Genomic DNA, 22051 nt, shown 5'->3' on the forward strand with positions numbered 1-22051 from the left:
CATAGCCAATTTACCATGAAATCATGCTGACTCTACCATCATAGTATATCCACCATCCACCTCCATTACTACCACCTGGTCTTAGAAACATCTTTCACCTGAGTTACTGCAGTAGCCTCCTAAAAGATCCCCCTAAATCTACCATGGCTACCACACAGATTATTTTTCACCCAGGAGCCAGAGTGATTCACACAAAACTTAAGTCAGATTTTGTGTCCTATGCTCAAAATCCTGTAGTAATTTTCCATTTCTATAAGAATAAAAACCAAATTTCTTACACTATCACATAAGACTCTACTTGATCTAGCCTCCCTCCTTTATGCTCCAGCCACACTGGCCTCCTTGTTGTTTCTTGAACATTCCAGGCATGCTCCTATCTGAGTGCCTCTGCTTGGCACTTCTCTTCCTGAAATGCTCTTCTCCAAGATTTCTACTTAACTGATTCTCTCAACTTCTTTGACTCTTTGCCAAAATCTCTTTTCAATGAGGTTTCCTGTGACCACCCTACTTCATACTACAATCTGCTCCCACTCCCTACCCCCAGAACTTTCAGTCTGTTTTTTTCACAGTGCTTATAACTTTCTAATGTGAAATACTGTTTTCTTATTATCACTATTATCTTTCTCCACTGCTAAAATGTAAACTCCACAAGGGAAGAGATCTTCCCTGCTATATTCAGAGAAACTTATAAGAGTACCAGGCACACAGTAGGTACCCAATAAATATTTGTTGAATGTTCAATAAACATAAAAAATGGATTACGTGTTCCTTGAAGGATCAGTAGTATTTGTCTCAAAATCATTTGAACTCCATGCTATTTTTGTGGAAAGATTTTTTTAAGCTTGTGATTTCATTTATTTAATGTCTCTAGGTATATTTATATTTTCTATTGCATTTCAGTCCATGTTGATAAGTTTTACATTTCTATGAAGCCATATATTTCATCCAAGTTTGAAAATGTATTGGCATAAAGCTGCCTAACATGCTCTCTTACATTTCTTTAAATCACCACTGTGGTTGTATTTTTCTTTCCAAATGTTTATTTTCTCTCTCATTATCAATCTGGTTGATACTCTGTTGTCTTACATAAATTTCTCCTGTTTATTATTACCTTTTCTCTGTGTTCTTTGGCCTAACTCTATTGGTCTTTTCTATATTACTCAAATTATTTTTCATGACGAGTGATACAGCACTTACTAATATTTCCAGTTTCCTCCTTCTAGGCTCAGGAGAAGATTACACCTCCCTGTCCGAGTAAAGTTAGGTAAGGCCAACTGACTAGCTCTGGCCAATGATATGTCACTTTTGATGGAAACATCTAAAAACTTATGTATGGGGAAAGAGTAGTCTTCTCAATAACAGTGCTGGGTCAATTAGATATTTACATGAAAAAACAAACTGTGACCCCACTCACAAAAATCATTTCCAGATGGATGGCAGACATAAATTTGAACAATCTTGGTGAGATAAGATTTCTCTTTTTTTTTTTCTTCTTTTTAAAAATAGAGATGGGGTCTTGCTGTGTTGCCCAGGCTGGTCCTAGGCTCAAGTGATCCTCCTGCCTCTGCCTCTCAAAGTGCTGGGATTACAGGCGTGAGCTCAGGCTGGGATTACAGGCATGAGCCCAGATAAGATTTCTCAAACAGAGCAGAAAAACACTAAGGTAAAGGGAGGAACGACAAATTGGCACATATTAAGATGAAAACTTTTGTTCTCCAAAAGGTATCATTAAGATGGTGAAAGAGGCCAGGGCGTGGCTCATGCCTGTAATCCCAGCATTTTGGGAGGCTGAGGTGGGTGGATCACGAGGTCAGGAGTTCGAGACCAGCCTAGCCAATATGGTGAAACCCCATTTCTACTAAAAATACAAAAATTAGCCGAGGATGGTGGCATGCACCTGTAATCCCAGCTACTCAGGAGGCGGAGGCTATAGAATCACTTGAACCCCGGAGGTGGAGGTTGCAGTGAGCCAAGATTGTGCCACTGCACTCCAGCCTGGGCAACAGAGTGAGACTCCGTCTCAAAAAAAGGTGAAATAGGCCAGGCGCAGTGGCTCAAGCCTGTAATCTCAGCACTTTGGGAAGCCGAAGTGGGTGATCACCTGAGGCCACAAGTTCAAGACCAGCCTGGCCAACATGGCAAAACCCCCTCTTAACTAAAAATAAAAAATAAAAAAATTAGCCAGGCGTGGTGGTAGGCACCTCTAATCCCAGCTACTCCAGAGGCTGAGGCAGGAGAATTGCTTGAACTCGGGAGGTGGAGGCTTCAGTGAGCCGAGGTTGCGCCACTGCACTCCAGCCTGGGCAACATTAGAGCTAAACACCATCTCCAAAAAAAAAAAAAAAAAAGGTGAGGAGACCTTTTTTACATACATATACCGGAGTATATGCATTACATGTAATAATCTCCTCACCATCTTTTTTTCCTTCCAGTATGTGGATTACAAATTTCTTCTCCCACTGTAAGAAAAACTAGTATTTAGCATGTAAAAAGGCTTCCTACACATCCGTATGAAAAGACATAGAACGCCCGTCCAGTAGAGAAATAGAAGCCTCGGACACTGCACAAGAGAGGATGTCCTAATGGCCAAAAAACACATGAGAAGGTTCTCAGTTCACCAGACTTCGGCCTAATGCAAATTAAAATCACCACGTAATATCCTTACTCACCCAGCACAACGGCTAAAATGGCTAAACAGGACACACCACGGACTCGCGAGAATGAGTGGTGGGTATCGCGAGACTGACGAGTGGGCGGTGCAAATGGTTGAGGCGTCCACTCGCCATTTTGTGTGAGGGACGCTGACACTACGCATTGCTGGCCTGGCCTCGCCTCTACCCACTGCAGCCCTGGCCGCTACCAACATGAGCTTCCTGGAGAGTCCTCGCAGCCCCCGTACTCTCGACCGTGTCGCGGAAGACCCGCACCAGGGCCAGCGGTCCGGAGACGAGAGTGAGGCGAAGCAGCTAATGGCGGAGACACTGGAGAGCCGCTTGGAGCCAATTTTGCTCCCACCGCCATGGCTTCCAGAGGAGGGGGTCGTGCCCCAGGATCCCACAGATTGTGGCGATACTCTCCACGTGTTAGTCGATGGGGGTCGGGGTCATGGAGCCATCAACGCGGGGCAGGAAGTGACTCCACTGCCCGCGGAGGACCGGGAAACAGCCTCTGCCTCCGCGGCAACCAACGGCAGCCTCAGAAATGGCTTTCCGGGTGAAGAGAGGCGCCGCCCAGGCGGGGAGAAGCCTCCAGAAACCTGTGGCACAGGGAGGTCGGAGTCTGAAGTGATTGCAGTGGGGAGGCCCGAGGACCTGAAGCCTGAAGAGTGTGCCATGCTCTCAGCCCCAGTGGATGAGAAGCCCGGAGGCACAGAAACGGACATGGCGGAAGGAAACAGCGCGACAGATGAGGTAAACATGGAGGCAGGGCCTGGGCCCCTCAACATGGATCTCCACCTGAACCCCCTGGAGGCCATCCACCTGGAACTGGACTCCGTGAATGCCGAGGCTGACAGGGCCCTCCTGCAGGTGGAGCGCAGGTTTGGGCCGATACACGAATACTACCTGGAGCGGAGGAATGACATGATTCGCAATATCCCGGGCTTCTGGGTCACTGCCTTCCGCAACCACCCACAGCTGTCTGCCATGATTAGAGGCCAAGATGCAGAGATGTTAAGCTACTTAACCGACCTGGAAGTGAAGGAGCTCAGACACCCTAGGACAGGGTGCAAGTTTAAGTTCCTCTTTCGAAGAAACCCTTACTTCAGAAACAAGCTGATTGTCAAGGCGTATGAGGTCATATCCTACGGCCAAGTGGTGTCTTTTTCCACTCTAGTTATGTGGCGCCGGGGCCATGGACCCCAGTCCTTCATTCATAGGAACCGACATGTCATCTGCACCTTCTTCACTTGGTTTTCAGACCACTGCCTTCCAGAGTCTGACAGGATTGCTCACATTATTAAAGAGGACATCTGGCCGAATCCACTGCAGTACTACCTGTTGCGTGAAGGCGCCCATAGAGCTAGACGTCGCCTGGTAAGGGAGCCAGTGGAGATCCCGAGGCCCTTTGGGTTCCAGTCTGGTTAACCTTGGCCTTTGGAACTGCTCCCGCAGAAGGTCTCCTGCCACCACCTGCTGGACCTGTGCTTGGGCAACAGTATTAGGTATGTCCTTTCCTCTTTTTGTTCTGACTTTTCTGTATTCTCTGTTTAAACTTTCCGTTCTCTCACGCTCAAGATTGAGACCTTGGTGGCTATGCTGCTCCCCTTTCACCTGGTCTAGCTGTTCTGCATTAACATCACAGGCTCCCAGCCGATAAGTCACATCCTTCTAAGTGAATGATGCTGTAGACTGCACTGTCTTTACCTTTGTTTGGACTCTGTTTGTTCCCGGGACATCTGGTCTGGCTCCTCCTACCTGGATTTCTAGCTGTGTCTAAGAACCTATTCTGCTCACCCTGTTCTGCATCTGACAGTACAGGCGGCCTGTGGACAGCTGCTAGGCATTGATGAAGTCAAGGAACAGCAGGGGACAGCTTGGTATGCGTGAATTATGGGACTCTCCATTAATTTTCCTGAGACTCTGGTCACTGATTGCTGCCTGCTACTGGCTATGCCCACCACCTTGGGCAGCTCCCTGCTGAGTGAACATATTCCAGACCATTGCCAACTCCACTCTCTGGTTTCTAATAAACAGGGATCTCCAGAACACTGGTGGTAGATACAGGTTTCCTGTCAACACACAGAAGACCAGTTCCTCTACCAAAAGATCTCTGAATTCTTCACCACCATCACTCTCGTCACCCAGAAATCCTGTCAAACAAGTGGTTGAGGGGACATGATAGACCCTATCCTCATGGCAAGGGTAATATCTTGAGAAGTACCAAGCTTTCTCAGCCACCCATCAGTGGCTTCATTAAAATCTAGGTACCTTTATTTGCCTCCCTTCCTGTACCTAATGAAGTGCCAGAGTGGGTGTACACTTTCTTTTCTCTCATCTATCTCTTCTGTCTTCCTTTTTTTTTTTTTAAGTGGTAATTATGAAATATCCGCAGAAGCAGGCCTTTTAGTTTCTTGGCTCTTCTTGTCATATCCAGGGGCAGGCTCTTCTGTAAAATACACTGCCAGAACTCTTATTGCCCACTCTTTTCAGCCCCTCACCCCTCTTTAGCAATTCCTAGAGGGTTTAAAGGAATACAGAGCTGGATGGAATGAAAGGTGATTTCTAGTTGAGAGTGGGTGGAAGAACTAAAGAGATTGTGATGGGTGCTTTAAGCATGGAAAACTGAACAAAAAGGCAGAGGTGAGGCAGAAATGATTCAGGGGAAAATTGGGCCTAGAATGAACACTGGGTTGACTTGAGATCCTGTGAGGAAAGGGAACTAACTTACTGTTAGTTATGATGGGAAGAGAAGTACTTTTTTTTTTTTAGTATTGGGATAGAAGAATAGAAGATGGAGTGTTAATTTATGTTGCCTAGAGAAGGGTTCTTTGAATAAACACTGCAATTTTGGGTATTTTCTTTCTTGTTTGCATGTGGCCTTATTTATGTAGAAGATTAATACTGTGTTGTAACACTTTCTCTGTTTCTGTTTACTGGGAAGATTCAGCTGTACAGAGTTACTTTCAATTTGGAACATTTGGAATAATATCGGTCTTTCTTTTTTGTACATTATAGAGACTTAATGTGGATATTCATGACCGTTTTCAGCCTGGTCTTGTTTCTGTTAAAACCATATCTTTAACATTTTAATTTGAATAACCTGGTCTTATCTGATGCAGAAGACTGGAAACTGTTGTGTTCATAGTTAAATAAATTACAAAAAATTTATGGTTCTTATTGTCTTTCTTGATAATTTATTCTGGTAACAACTTAGTAATTAATATGCCTGTTTTGTTTTGTTTTTGGAGACGGAGTGTTGCTCTGAACCCAGGCTGAAGTGCAGTGGCGTGATCTCGGCACACGGCAACCTTCACCTTTTGGGTTAAGCAATTCTCCTGCCTCAGCCTACCAAGCAGCTGGGATTACAGGCGATCACCAGCACGCTGGGCTAATTTTTGTATTTTTAGTAGAGACAGGGTTTCACCACGTTGGCCAGGCTGGTCTTGAACTCCTGACCTTGTGATCCACCTGCCTTGGCCCAAAGAATGGAAGTGCTTGTGAGACTGCTTTGTGAAACTAGAATGATACCATTGGCATATTTGTCTGATTCCATTAAGTCAATGGCATCTTTCCTTATGAATGGATGATGGTAAAATTAAAGCTTGGAAAATAATGAAGGTTGAAAGAGTACATGCTATATAATTCTTTTATGTATGAAGTATAACAGCAGGTAAAACTAATCTATGGTGGTAGAAGTCAGGATAGTGGTTACTGCCAAGGACAGTGACGGTTCTGAGATTTACCCTCCTTGCAAGCTTCACAAGTTAGCCTTACATGCTAGGTCAGAGACAAAGGACCTTATAACTCAATAATCAGAGTCGCAGTATTTGCACTGGTTCCCTGAGCTCTAATTCCCACAAGCCAACATAAAGAAAGCCAAGTGACACCTGCACACAGTGCATTGTTACAGGAGAGGATCTCTATAGGAGCATAAGGAATCTGAATCTTATTTAAAATGGGCAGTAAGCATGCCTGTCCTTTTTGCTTTGAAGGGAGACACCTCTATTAACACTGAATAGTAAGTAAACCTATTCTTTGCTCTCTAAGGGACATAATCTAAATTTTTCAAGGCTATAAGCAAATCAGCCCTTTGCTCTGGAGACACTCTGTCTTCCAAGGCTGTTGAGTATACATCCTTGGAAAAATATTCTGAACACACGGAGTCAGTGCCTTTGCTCACAAGATATGCAGAAACGTGAGACACATGGAGAATTGTCTCTCAATAAACTTTGGGGTGGTAAGTACCTATTGACTGGAAGGAAGTATGAGATGGTAGATTTTGAAGGGCTGGTGATGTTTTGGGCCTTGATCTGGGTGCTGGATAATTAAGTATATTCAATTTGTGAAACTTCACTGAGTTGTACGTTTAGAAAACATACTTCTCTCTATATATTGTACTTTAATAACATATTCTTGCTTAAGAAAAAACCAAAGCAAGCAAAGAAATTCAAAACAGAAAAACCTGAAAATTCCATATTATTTTCCTGGAACCTCTATGCCAGAAAAAGACCAATTTAAAAGTCTGCTGCAGATCTTTTTGGGTAGACCATGAATTGATATATAAGAATTATAATAGGATTATTTACTAGCCACATTCAAATGGCTAAAATACATTTTCTAGGAATAGAAACACTGAATTATCTAGGCATGGGCCATCAACTCTTAGTATTTACAGTGCTCCACTCATTTTGTCAACTGACCTTTTTATCATAGTTTTCTAGTTGTAAACAGTTAATAATAGCTCATGATGGTTCATTTTTATAGCTTTGTTCTTCCAGCCAAATATATAATAAAATCCATATATTATTTTTTTCTGTACAATAGGGATGATGCTATTCTGAAGACAAGACTGGCCCCACCATATACTTGCTTTTTAAGATGGTCTATATTTCAAAGTTTTATTTCTTTTCAGGCCTTCCTCTTTGAGGTATAAAGACTTCATTTGATAAATTGAGATTAAAAATATCAAACCATACCTTTGGCACATGCTATAGACAATGAGAGTGTAAGTACCAACAAAAACTTTTATAGAACTATAATGAAATTGTTTGCTTTGGCTTATTTGAGCAAAATCTTTCCACTTCTGTATACAGCAAGGTTTTTGGGGATAATATACCATTCAAAATGAGGTATTTTTCTTTTACATAAAGAGTATGAAGACAATAATGTATAATATTAACTTACTGCTTTTGAAACATAAGGTATATTTAATTATCTAGGCTTTTTATATCAATTCATAGCACATATAATTTTAAGTGCCATCCATATAGATGACTTGCCCTGTTTTCCAGTGGCACAGTTTTCTCTTTGCTATTGGTAGCTATAAGCATGAGATAGAATATTCTTTAAGGGGTCTAGAATTACTGAGATAGATGAGGAAGGAAAAGATAGGTGATATTTTCACATTTGGCATTAAACTAAAATCTAGAGCATAAAATAGCGCATTGAGCTACAAGTCAGGGGTTGAGGGTTCTGCCATAAACCAGACGTTAACTACGTAGTTTTCCTTTTTTTTTTTTTTTTTTTTTTTAATCTCGGCTCACTGCAACCTCCGCCTCCTGGGTTCAAGTGATTTTCCTGCCTCAGTCTCCCGAGAAGTTGGGACTACAGGCGCACGTCACCATGCCCAGCTAATTTTTGTATTTTTAGTAGAGATAGGGTTTCACCATGTTGGTCAGGTTGGTCTTGATCTCTTGCCATACTGATCTGCCCGCCTCGGTCTCCCAAAGTGCTAGGATTACAGGTGTGAGCTACTGCTCCTGGCTTTTTTTTTTTTTTTTTAAAAGAAAAGGTCTTTTTTTGTTGCCCAGGCTGGAGTGCAGTGGTACAATCATGGCTCACTGCAGCTCATTTTTCTGGGGCTCAAGTGATCTGTCTCAGTCAGCCTAGTAGCTGGGACTACAGGCACATGCCACCATGCCTGGCTAATTGATTTTTTTTTTTCCTGGTAGTGATGAGGTTTCACTGTGTTGGGCATGCTGGTCTTGCACTTCTGGGCTCTGGCAATCCTCCTGCCTTGGCCTCGGAGTGCTAGGATTATAGGTATAAGCCACTGTGCCTGGACCATTTTTGTATTTTTAATAACAGTTTTGAAACAGAATTTCTCCTAAATCTGAAGATTTACCTACCCCTTAAATGTAAGTTTTCCACAAAGTTCTGTGACCTCCCTGTGGCTTTTCTTCTCTATACTCTTTGAGTGACTACCAGTGCCACAGCCAGAGCTTCTGTCATCACCTTTGAAATAAGGACTCTTAAATTGGAATCTCCCTTATTCCAGATTAGGGTTTGACGTATCCATTTGCACAGTGTTTCCAGAATTGTTCCCTTTCTATATCTATTTTCACCTTAATATCTCGTCTACATTATCGGAAGTCTGAGGAGTCACCTTCCTGAATCTTATCTTTCTTTTCCATCATTTCATTATTGACAAATCATGTGCCTTTTCCTCCACTATCCTTGTCAATGCACCACTGTCTGCAGAAGAAAATCCAAACACCCTACTACAGTATTGCATTCAGGATCAGCTACAACCAAGCCCCTACTTAACATTCTTACCAGAGTCCACTCACATGGAACTCCTTACTGTTAAAAGTAGCTCATGTACTATCCCAATTCTGTGCCTTTGCTCATGATGTTCCATAACCTTGGATTCTCTTGCCCACCTCAACTATGGAAATCATACCATTCCTTCTAAACTCAAATGACATATCCTCTAAATCACCTTTCCAAACCCTCCTACCTCTTGTAGCATATACTGTGTAGTATTTATAATTCATACAAATGTATATTGAACTTATTTACATATGTTAGTAGTTTATATTTGTCACTCAATTTTAAGTTCTTCATGGGCCAAAATTGTGTTTCAGTTATCTTCCTTTCTGTGATGAGTAAGACATAGTCCCTGTTCTCAAGCAACCTACAGTCTCGCATAGGAGACAACGTACAGTGTGACAAATACCAAACAAGTGTACGCATGGGAGCTATGAGACCACATAAGAGGGACATTTTCCCTACCTAAAGGTTAGGGAAGGATTCTTATAAGTGGCTTCTAAGTTCCATTCTAGACACCATACTAGACTGTAAGTCTCTTCAGAGTAGGGGGCTATTTTTTCATCTATGATGTATCCCTAGGGCACCGTATTATATTTAGCACAAAATGGATTCTTGAAAATTACTTGATGAGCATGTAAATAAAAGATGCCGATCTGTTTTTAGTTCTAAATGTGTAGATTTGGAATCATACTAGTCTTTTGTGATACTTTTCTATTCCACCTATCATATGGTCAATAAATAATTGGCTAATGAAAACCTAATCAAATAATAACATACTTTTAGCCTTGAGGTTCTAGATAAGTGTTAATTGACATGGTTGCCCAAATAATTTCTAGGAAAAGCCAGAGTAGAACTTCAGTCAAATCCTTTTCAGTATATTAGTTCTAAATCTAAGAAAGAAGGCTGTGTGGATAGATGAGTTGGTTTGCAATTATAGACCCACATTGAATCAAACTGCAACATTTATTCTTTAACATCTAAGTTCATATAAGTTAAAGAAAAACTACAGGCTGTATTATAGCCATTAATGATAGGCTATAATAATAGCTATCATTTATTACAGTCTTAGGGCATGGTAGCCACTGGCTAAGCACTTTGTATGCATTCTTAATTCTCAAGTACAAAGTACTTCCATCTCCATTCTTCAGATGAGGAATGTGAGACTCAGTTGAGAATATGTTACTTGTGTCCAGTCACCCAGCCAGGTGGTGGTAAATCCAGAATTCTAACCCAAGTCTATCTGACTCCAGAGTCTGATAAGTACATATGGACAGAGATACTATCTTTTGCTTCACAGTATAACATTATGAAAATAATAATTGGCTTAGATTTGTTCCATTTGCATTCAGTTTTTCTTAGCATATGAAACATTTACTAATTTTGATGTTAATTAATGAAAGTTATGACACAGGTGAATCTAAAATCAGAAGTAGAGTACTAATATGTAATTGTTTTTCATTTAAATTTTGTAAATATTATGGCAATTTCTTTTGAAATCTGAATACCACCTATAAATGAATATAAGATACAATAGTGCCTATGATACATTCACTGTTGGCTAAAATCACCTTGCTAAAGGCACTGTCAAAACTGAAGTATATTTTGAGGTGTTCAGTGGCTCCAATAAGCTTTCTGCCTTAATTCCAGATGTAACCAGCAGCATTTGGTAGACAATGTACTTTGTCCAGAAAGAGCTAATAGCAAAGAGTCTTTTTGGGTGGGGAATGGATTATGTCACTGTCTAGAAATCTCGTACGATACACTTGGCTCGTCAGCAATGGCAGGCTGAAGGAAGAATGCACAGCCAAGCAACACATGTGAAGTCCAAGAAATGGGATGGAAAGAGAAGGATAAAATGGGAAAATCTCAAGGAGAGAGCACAATGGAAGAGAAATACAGAGAAATAGTGTTATTTCATACCCCAGTAAACACTGGTATAAGACCGAAGAGACAGTGTTCCAGCTTGTCTTCTAATTTTAGGGCATTGGGGCAGGGAGTAGTTACAGCCTTCGTGTGCTTGGAATTTATTACTCTTGATGGAAGGAACATGAACTAGAGGGTCCTAAGTTTCTTTCCTTTTAGAGTTTTTATCCTATCATGGTGCAGGTACATAGCCCTCGGGCTTTATGATATAAGAAATATGTTGAAGTCAATAAGGTAGAAATAAATGGATACCTTCTTAACTTGATAAAATATACCTTGATCCCAAACTAACCATTAGGTTTACTGGGACAACATGGGAGGTATTCCCACTCAAGTCAGGAACAAAGAAGGATGCTCATTTGTCACTATCGTTACTTAACATCGTAGACATTAGATATTGGACAACATAATTATTAAGAGAAAGAAACTAGAGGTATAAAAATTTAGAGAACAGAAAACTACAGTTTGTGATGAATATAGAAAACTTATGACATTCAAGTGAAAAAGTAAACAATTAGAAAACTTAGTAAGGCAGCAGGATACAGAATTACTATATATATCAACAGATTTTAGATATACAAACACAAAGTTGGAAGATGAAATGGGGAAGACTATTTATAATAGCAACAGCAAAAGATGAAATATTTAAGAAAAAGCCTTAGAAATGTGCCAGATTTATTAATACAATTTTAAAGCATTCCTGAAGACACAAAGACTTGTACAAAGGGAAAGACATACCAAGTTAGATAGGAAGACTCAACCTTATAAAGTTGTTCTCCAGAGCTAATTTAGTGATTAAGTATATTTACAGTAACAAGTCCAAAAATTGAAGAAAGGTAGGGATGGGGGGAGAATGAGACAAATTCTAAAGTATATATTAAAAAATAACAGATCAGTGGAACAGAATAGAAAAGCCAGAAATTCATTTATCTGCAGACAACCCATTTTTGACATTTTTGACAAGAGCATTAGTTGGGGAAAAGAATCTTTTCAATAAATGGTGCTGGGAAAACTAGCCATATGCAGAAGAATGAAACTAGACCCCCACCTCTCATTCTACATAAAAATCAATCCCAAGTGGATTAAAGGCCTAAATGTAGTACCTAAAACTATGAAACTCTAAGACAAAAACAGAGAAAATGCTCCAGGACATTAGTCTGGGGGAAGATTTTATGAATAAGACCTCAAAAGCAGAGGCAACAAAAGCAAAAACAAATGAGATTGTATCAAACTGAAAAGCTTCTGCACAGCAAAAGAAACAATCAACAGAGTGAAAAGGCAACCTATAGAATGGGAGCAAATATTTGCAAACTATTCATCTAACAGGGGATTAATATCCAGAATATACAAAGAAATCAAACATCAGAACAGTAAAACAACAAGATGATTAAAAAAATGGGCAAATGATCTGAATAGACATTTCTCAAAAGAGACATACATTTGGCCAACAAATATATGGAAAAAAATGCTCAACATCACTAATCATGAAAGAAATGCAAATCAAAATCACAATGAGATATCATCTTACCCCAGTTAGGATAGCTATTATCAAAATGACATACAACAAGGATGCAGAGGAAAGGAAACACTTATACACTGTTTGTGGGAATGTAAACTAACAAAACCACTATGGAGAACAATATAGAGATCCCTCAAAAAACTACAAATAGAACTGCCATACGTTCCAACAATCCCGCTACTCAGCATTAATCCAAAGGAAAGGAAGTCAGTATGTTGAAGAGATACCTGCACCCCCATGTTTACTGCAGCACTATTCACAATAGCTCAAATGTGGAATCAACCTAAGTGTCCAACAATAGATAAATGAATTTTTAAAATGTGGTATATATACACAGTGGGATATAATTCAGCCATAAAAAAGAATGAAATCCTGTGATTCCCTGATGGACGGGACTAAAGAACATTGTGTCAGGTGAAATGAGCCAGGAACAGAAACTTAAAACACCTCATATTCTCATTCATATGCATAAGCTAAAAAAAAAAAAAAGGTCAATCTCATAGAAGTAAAAGTAGAAGAGACATTACTAGAGGACAGGGAGATAAAAGGAAGGGGAAGATGGTGAGATATGTTAAAGGACACAAAGTTATAGCTGTACAGGAAGAATAACTTCTAGTGTTTTATAGCACTACAGGGCGACTATAGTTTATATACTTTCAAATAGCTAGAAGGGAGGGCATTGAACTTTTCTAATACAAAGAAATTATAAATGTTTGAGATGATGGATATGCTAATTATCCTGATCTGATCATTATACATTGTATATATTGAAACATCACTATGTACTCCATTAATATGTACAATTATGTGTCAATTCAAAAATTAAAAAATACAGAAAAAAATAAGGATTTCAAGGGAATCTCCAAAAGAGAATAAAATGAGGGGGGCAATTCCTAGCATTTATTACAAAATATTATAAAGCTAAAACAATTAAATGTGTATTCCTGACACAGGAATAGACAAACAAGAAAACAGAATAGGAAATTTACAAATAGATCCCAATGCATACAGAATTTGGTGTATGATAAATAGGGTATCTCAGCCAGGCACAGTGTCTCATGCCTGTAATCCCAGCACTTTGGGAGTCCAAGATGGGCAGATAGTCCTTGAGGTGAGGAGTTGAGAAACAGCCTGGCCAGCATGGTAAAACCCTGTTCTCTACTGAAAATACAAAAATCAGCTGGGCATGGTGGTGCACACCTGTAGGGCCAGCTACTCAGGAGGCTGAGGCACCAGAACTGCTTGAACCCAGGAGATGAAGGTTGTAGTAACCAAGGTTGCACCACTGCACCCCAGCCTGGGTGACAGAGCGAGGCCCCATCTCTAAGTAAATAAATACATAAGTTATCTCAAATTAGTGAGGAAAAGATGAGCAACTCAGATTGTCTTGAGAAAACTGGTGAGGTGTTTGCAACAAAATTAGGTAGAATTCATGCCTCATACTATATACCAGGTAAATTCTAAAGGAGAGTAAATATTTAAATTTTAAAAATGAAATAATTAAAATACTAGAAGAAAACAAAGGAAACTGTATTAGCTCAGAGTGGTGAAGGCTTTCTGTCACTTAAAATCTGGAGACATCCAGGAAAAGACTTTCAGGTCAGCTGTGGATTTAAAAGCAACAACAGCACCAACAACTATGGTCACACACACACCATAACAATGGTTCCATCAATGATTGACTATAGGCCTGCCAGTAATTCCAGCATTTTGGAAGGCTGAGGCAGGTGGATCACTTGAGGCTAGGAGTTCAAGACAAGCCTGGCCAACATGGTAAACCCCATCTTTACTAAAAAAAAAAAAAAAAAAAAAAAAAAATTAGCCAGACACACGCCTATAATCCCTGCTACTTGGGAGGCCAACACACAAGAATCACTTGAACCTGGGAGGCAGAAGTTGCAGTGAACTGAGATTGTGCCACTACACCACAGTCTGGGCAACACAGCAAGACTCCATCTCAAAAAAAAAAAGATGGACTATGTATATGACAATGGTCCCATAGGATTATAATATATTTTCACTGTGCCTTTCTGTCTTTAGGTACACAATACTTGCCATTGTGTTGCCACTGCTTACAGTATTAAGTACAATAACATGCCATATACGTCTGTAAAATAGGAGCAGTAGACTCCACCACACATCCTAGGTGTGTAATAGGCTTTACCATTTAGATTTGTGTAAATCTACCCTATGATATTTGCACAACAAAGAAACTGCCTAATGACGCATTTCTCAGAATGTATCCCCATCATTAAACGCATGACTGTACTGGAAAAAAAGTTTAAATCTCCATGACAAAAAGAATTTTCAAAAGAAAAATGCCAAACTGGGGAAAAAATATTGTCACCTCATATCACAGACAAAGCCTAATCTCCCTAATATGGAGAGTACTTTAAATCCCTTTAATCCATAAATTCATACTAAGCAAATTCTTATAATGGTAAGAAAAGATGTATACCAAGGGGCTGCAAATTAATGATTCAGGAGTTTGCTAATCTGAAGTGCTGACTTCAGATTATACATATAGTCATGTATCATTTAATGACAGGGATGCATTCTGAGAAATGTATTGTTAGGTGATTACATCGTTGTGTGAGCATCATAGGGTGTACTTACACAAATCTAGATGGTATAGCTCCCTACCCACCGAGGATATGTGCTATAGCCTATTTGCTCCTAGGCTACAAACCTAGGAGTATAGTGTGGCATGTTACTGAATAATGTAGGCAGCTGTAACACAATGGCATTTGTGTATCTAAACATAGAAAAGGTACAGTAAAAATATTAATGTTAATCTTATGGGACCACTGTTATATATGCAGTTTATTGTTGATCAAAATGTTGAATTATGTGGCATATGACTATATATTTTACCTAAAACATCAAGTCATTACATGGAATATGACTGTATATATTTTACCTAAAACATCAAGTATACATTCATTCTGCTAAATTTAATCCAGTTTTCCATCTTAATGGAGGACACCAATAACCACAATGACAAGGAAAAATGGGCAAGATAAGCCTTCAGTTGATGTCACAGGACATCGGTGATGAGCAAAGTCATCTCAGGATTACTCAGTTCTCGAAGGATATTCTATCTACCAAGACTGGTTGTTTGACGTTGTACAGATGACAAAACTGCAATTGCTGCAGACTGTAGTCACTGTGCTGGAATGTCATTTCTGTAATGCTGTGCCTGGTTTGAACAGATTAACTCAAATGTTAGGAATACGGCAAACCTGCCATTACTTTCATCAAGCATATAGCCATGGTGTCTGCACTTTTACTAGGTGTATTACAAATATGCAGCTAATTTTCCCATATGCTATTATTTCAGTTGGAATTTTCTTTTCTTTTCTTTTTTTGGAGACAAGAGTCTTGCTCTGTTGCCCAGGCTGAGTGCAGTGGCGTGATCTTGGCTCACTGCAACCTTTGCCTTCTGGGTTCATGCAATTTTCCCTCCTCAGCCTCCTGAGTAGCTGGGATCACAGGCACCTGCCAACCACTCCCGGCTAATTTTTATATTTTTAGTAGAGATGGGGTTTTGCCATGTTGTCCAGAGTGGTCTCCAACTCCTGACCTCAGGTGATCTGCCTGCCTCAGACTCCCAAAGTGCTGGGATTACAGGTGTGAGCCACTGTGCCCGGCCTAAGCTGAAATATTTTCATACTCTTAATGGCATCACATTTGGTAAATAAATCTGGTACAACTGAAATATGGTTTATCCCTTGCAACACTTTATTACATCATTGAAGAGAAAGATACGACTACCTTCAATTCTCCCAGCATCGTGGAATGTCTAACTCATAGAGGAGAAAAAAAATACAAAACTTTCTGCAATTCCTATTTGACTTCAGATAGAAACAACACAACAGTATCAGAGGTCTTAATTATAAGAGATTTGAGGGAAAGCCCAGGGTATCATGCGTTGAATTTTTTCAAGCTAAGCCCATACCTCCTGAGCACCTGAGCGCATACTTCAACATACTTGTTGTTGGTAGAAGGCTTCATTTTTAGGTTCAGTCTCATACTTAAACCAGCTGGAATTTTTAGAACAGTCCAAGAACACACTGTGTTATAACATTGCTATTTCCATGGAAATCTGGAGAAGGGTCAGTTGGCATATGTTATAGTTTCCCATGATATCCCTAAATTAGAGATGAATTCAACTTGTAATAATTGATTTGACTTAATTAAAAAATGTTTTTCCTGCCTTGTCATTCACAGGCATTTGGGGAGGGAGTGGGGGTGCTCTACACTGGCACTCCTTGCTCCGAGGCTCTTTGGGCCATGTCAGTGGCACTTGCTTGCCAGCCAGCCAAAGGAAGAAGAAAGGAGTACAAATAAAGGCTGCCAGATTATAAGCAAAGACTTCACCAAGAAAAATAAAATGGTACAAAGTCTCATTACCTCAATGAGAACAGAGATTCATCTCCTCGGCCTAAATGTCTTCTTTCTAAAATTACTAAAGTACAAGATCTTGATTATGTGTCAGAAGTAAAAGCGACCTTATTTTGCAACTTAAGCCACTGAAGCAAGAAAAACAGTCTGGGTCAGAATGTTCGGTAATAGGCACCCTAGGTATAGGCCCCAAGTTTCCTGACTCTTAATTCTCTCTGTTTCCTGCCCCGTTTGCCAGACAGCCACTCATCTCACCAGGGAGTTGCTCATCTAAACTGCATCCTTTGTAATATGAGCCTCAGTCTTAGGAATTTAACTTGTCACAGGTATGATGAGGCAGGGAGTGCTACAAAGTTCTGAGGACCAATAAAATGGGAAAACTAAAAGTTGGAAAATGACCAAGTGTTGATGTCTTCAGGGGTGGTACAGGAGCTCTGATTAGAGACAGCCCTTTCCAGTTATTAGAAAAAGAAACATTTCTAAAGTAGAGAAGAATGAGTTCTCCAGGCTATGAAAGTCTGATGTGCTATTTTTTTTGGGAAAAATGAATTTTCTTTTTTGTTTGTCTGCTCACCAAGAAGGCTTCACCACACATGCAGACTGATTCCTGCATGAGGTCTGTTTTCTACTCTAAAGTTACAAACTTATAACGAATTTATTCATTATTCCCTTTTTAGGGGATTGTGACTTCGTTCCTCACCTAAATTTAGTTTCTAAAAATGCAATACTAAGATCACGGTGACACCCACCCCGCTCTAAGCCACAGACTCTATGGGCATTCTCACTGCTACACACCTTCATTACAATAATTCCAGATCTTTCTCAAACATCTGCTTGGTCACATAAGGAGAAGTACACCTCTAACTTCGTTCTGAGAAGAAATTCCCATCCCTAATGACATAACTCTAAGCCCCTGGACCATGGAGTCACAATTCCTTCTGGATAATGCTCTAATTTTAACTGAGAATATGTATAATTTTTATTATAAATACTTTAGGGATTACTTTTAAAGTACTTCTCAGAAGATTTTTTAAAATAAAGAAATGAATAGATTCATATGCAAACCCATGCCATTTGGAAATATTTACCAGTTTCTTCTTCTCTATTCTCCCATGAAAACAGCATATTTAGCTTCTTGGTGAGCCACAACTGAGTCCTCTATTTAGAGTTTGTCTGCCATACCAGCTTCTTAGGTCACCATGGGTGGTAAAGACAGAATCATATTAAATTTTAGTTCAGCTGTGATAATGCTGTGCCCTTTATAACCTTGGTGGTTTAGACAACCCCGTGGAGTTTCTTAGTCATTATAAGCTCAGTGTTCTAACAGGGACATATGGCACAGCCTCAAATACTCCTCTGGCTCACATCAGATGCTAACAATGCTATTTCAAGAGTGGGAAATAGGAGGAGAAGTGGGATGGGGCATGCTTTTCTCCTTAACCTTTCTAGGAAGCAGTTCTTGAGATTATTAGCTTCATTCCAGACTAGAAAATACGTGGGCAGTGTGGGGAGGCTCTAGGTTGAGGACTTCATCAGTTCCATTTCTGTTTTTAAGCCGCCTAAGCTTGTTTGAAGCTGACTAAAAGAACAAGACAGAGGCCATTCTTGGTCTCTTTATAAGCAGTGAAATATCACAGTATGGCCTCTTTTCTTTTAGGCAGGATCCCTTTGAGACATTCCTGGAAAAGCAGAACAGTCCATTACCATCAGGAAGGCATGCTGACTTCAGGCAATCTGGCAAAAATACTCTGTGCCAGTGAGGTAAAAACATTATTAGCAGACTCAAGACTTTCTGTAGTTAAGTAGCTCTGACCTACACTACAGATTCCGTCTGAGCAGCTATGACGACTACACATTGCGTGGGTGTGGGCATAATAGGTGGATTTATGATTTATTTAGGGAAAGAAATTTACAAAGACATTTAGAAGATCAGAGTTGGGGTTTTTTTGCCCATAGAAAATGATGTGTCCATATGAGTCCTTAAATATCTACACGATAAAGAGATATCCCTACCAACCACAAAAAAATAGGCTAGGCAGTACCCAGCTGCTTGGCCTATTTTTTTGTGGTTGGTTGAGATATCAGTTTTAGCATATATACTTATAAGCACTCATAATATTTTGCTAAAATAATAAATTTGCACGTGCAATCACAATTTCATACTATAAAAAAAATTGAAAAAGTCTTGAATCTACATATTAAGTCACTGGAAAATAATGCATCTGATTTGGTAGGTTTAATTTTTCAATTCAAATTAAATGTTCTTAAACATTTGTGGTCCATATGCCTAAAATAATGAGATGCCAGTTAATTTAAACTGTTGAAAGCTGTATCTTCAAACATATTAACATTTCGTTTTGCTATTTTAGGTAACATTGATGAACAGAAATACAATCAGTGATACTATCTTTATATTGAAAAGATTAAAATGTAGACCATGCAAATTAAATGACTTGCTTAGTTTGTTATTCTATTTTCTCCACTTTCTTCACTTCCTATAGAGAACTCTTTCTGCATCTATTATCTATTGTTCATTCATTCACCTACAAATACTTATTGAACATTTACTCTAATCCAGGCACTATTCCAGGGATTGGGTTACAGCAGTGAGGGGGAAAAATAATTAAGAAAAAAAAAGCTCTCCCCTCTTACAGAACTTCAGAACTTCTAGTCAAATGGAGAAAGACAAAAAATAAGCAAATAAATATTGGATATATAATGTGTCATATTGTAATTAGTGTTATGAAGAAGCATAAAGCCAGGTAAAGCGCTGGAGAAAATATGGGAGTGGAGAGGTCTGGATGATAATTTTGAGTAAATCAGGGAAAGCCTCTCTGATAACACCACATTTGAGCAAAGACCTGAATCATGTAAGGGAATGAGTCTTAGACATATCTTGAAAACAGTGTTCCAGGCTAAGGAAGCAATATTTTTTAAAATCTAGGAGTAAGAAGCATGCTTAGCGTGTTAGAAAAACTGCAAGATAGAGACAAGTGAGTAACGAGAGAATGGCAGGGGATGGGGTCAGATAGGTTGCCAGGAACCATTGATGCATGTCAAGAAAAAATAACAGAAGATACCCAGAAGAGAGAGAAGGGGAAAGAGGCATATTTGAGAAAATAATGAGACTTTCCAAAAATTGGCAAAAAGCACAGATTCAAGTAGATCTCCAAACCTAAACCAAGCTAAGGAAAAAATAAAAGCACAGCATAGTAAAAAAATGCTAAAAGTAAGAGTTATACAGAAAATATTAAAAGAAACCTGAGAGAAAAGACAGGTTAACGTCAAAAGTGCAAGTATCAGACTGACAGCTGACTTCTCGAAAGAATCAAGAGAAACCAGCATAAAATGGAATGGTATCTTCATAGTGCTGAAGCTATAAACCTAAAATTCTCTACCAGTAAAATTACTCCTCAATCATGATGTGAAAAAAACCAAAACATTTTTCACTTCATGTAGATAATTTGCATCAACAGTCTCATCTAAAGATAATACTAAAGGGTATATTCAGCTCCCTGATGGAAGCTCAAAGATGCAGGAAGGCATAAAGAACAATGAAAAGGGAAAACGTGGATAAATCTAAATTTTTAACTGAATATAGCAATAGTTTTAATAATATATTAGGAGATTTTAAGTATATATACAATGAAAATATGTGCCAATAGCATATAAGCTATATTTATATCAGACAAAGAAGGCTTTAAGGTATCCATGAGGGATTGGTTCCAAAACCTCCTATGGATACCAAAATCCATGGATGGTCAAGTCTCTGATATAAGACAGTATAGTATTTGCATATGATGCATTCCCATATACTTTAAATCATGTCTAGATTACTTATAATACTGCTGTATAAATAGTTGTCAACTGTATTGTTTAGGGATTAATGACAAGAAAAAAAGTCTGTATGTGTTCAGTACAGATGCAACTTTTTCCCAAATATTTTTGACCCTTCGTTGAATCCACAGATGTGAAACCTATGGATATGGAGGGACAACTGCATTTCAAAATGATAAAAGTTTCTCTATTAAGAGATAATAATTCTACATTTTAATGCACCTAGTAACATAGCTCAAAATTATGTATTAAAAAACAATGACAAAACAACATAGAGGAATTTAAAAATCATAGTGAGAAATTTAAATGTACCTCTCTCAGGTACACCAGATAAGATAAGGATATACAAATATATATAAATCCAATATAAGATTTGAACAATACTATTTACATATTTGACCTAATAGTCACATATACAACACTCTACCTTGAAACATCAGAATATACACATTGCTTTCAAATTTGCATAGATCATTATCAAAATCAACCATAATAAAAGCAAACTGCCACAAATTCCAAAGAATTGAATTTATATGAAACATTCTCCTCACCCCTAGCTTATCTTATAAGACTAGCATAACCTTGACACTAAAGCATGAGAAAGGCATTACTGGAAAGAAAAATTACAGTCCAAGCTCATTTGTAAACACAGAAACAAAATGCTGGTTAAACAAATAGAGAAATAATAGGGGTCTTCAAAAAGTTCACAGAAAATGTGTATTTTGAAAAACCTATGCATAGATTTCAATTTTTTTTGCATCAGAATAAACTTATACTAACTTGTCATAAAATGTCTGAACAGGATCTAGTTTGAGGCACTAAGAAGGGTAAGACATCAGTTGTTAAGAGCCCCTATGAGACCAACATGAATTCTGCTAAAATTGAAACAAGAACAAACATTAAATTTATGGTGAAGCGTGGGTGGAAGAATGGCTAAATTACTGATGCTTTACAAAAACTTTGTGGGGTCAATCCCCCAAAGAAATCAGCAGGGTACAAATGGATAACTCATTTTAAGAAGGGATGAGACAATGTTGAAGATGAAGCCCGCAGTGCCAGAGCATGTGCATCCATTTTTAAGGAAAAAATTAATCTTGTTCATGCCTTAATTGAAGAGCGTCAATGATTAACAGCAGTAATAATAGCTAACACCATG

At 39.0% G+C, this 22051-nt stretch overlaps 2 protein-coding genes and 1 long non-coding RNA gene across 4 annotated transcripts in view; 2 read left to right on the top strand and 1 right to left on the bottom strand.

The window, feature by feature from the left end:
- The window catches only part of ACYP2 (acylphosphatase 2), a 192692-nt gene that overhangs the window by 51462 nt on the left and 119179 nt on the right, over positions 1-22051 (bottom strand). Inside the window, exon 4 of one of the 2 annotated variants that reach the window (XM_032292134.1) lies at positions 2426-2579. The exons of the other annotated variant lie outside the window; for it this stretch is intronic. Within the exon in view, the coding sequence (XP_032148025.1) occupies positions 2441-2579 (139 nt within the window). The 3' untranslated portion in view covers positions 2426-2440. Of the gene's footprint in view, positions 1-2425; positions 2580-22051 lie in introns of those variants that run through there. 2 annotated transcript variants of the gene reach the window in all.
- On the top strand, positions 1996-10829 carry LOC116560640. Its single transcript, XR_004273061.1, has 3 exons — positions 1996-2030; positions 5179-5181; positions 10738-10829. It is a non-coding gene; the product is annotated as an uncharacterized LOC116560640 (long non-coding RNA).
- Positions 2570-5826, top strand: TSPYL6 (TSPY like 6). Its single transcript, XM_032292133.1, has one exon. It carries the CDS (start codon positions 2865-2867, stop codon positions 4083-4085), a length of 1221 nt encoding a protein of 406 aa, XP_032148024.1. The 5' UTR covers positions 2570-2864; the 3' UTR covers positions 4086-5826.

Source organism: Sapajus apella, unplaced genomic scaffold (genome assembly GCF_009761245.1).
Source record: "Sapajus apella isolate SASKATOON/1434 unplaced genomic scaffold, GSC_monkey_1.0 scaffold26, whole genome shotgun sequence".
In the NCBI taxonomy this organism is placed as follows: Eukaryota; Metazoa; Chordata; class Mammalia; order Primates; family Cebidae; genus Sapajus; species Sapajus apella.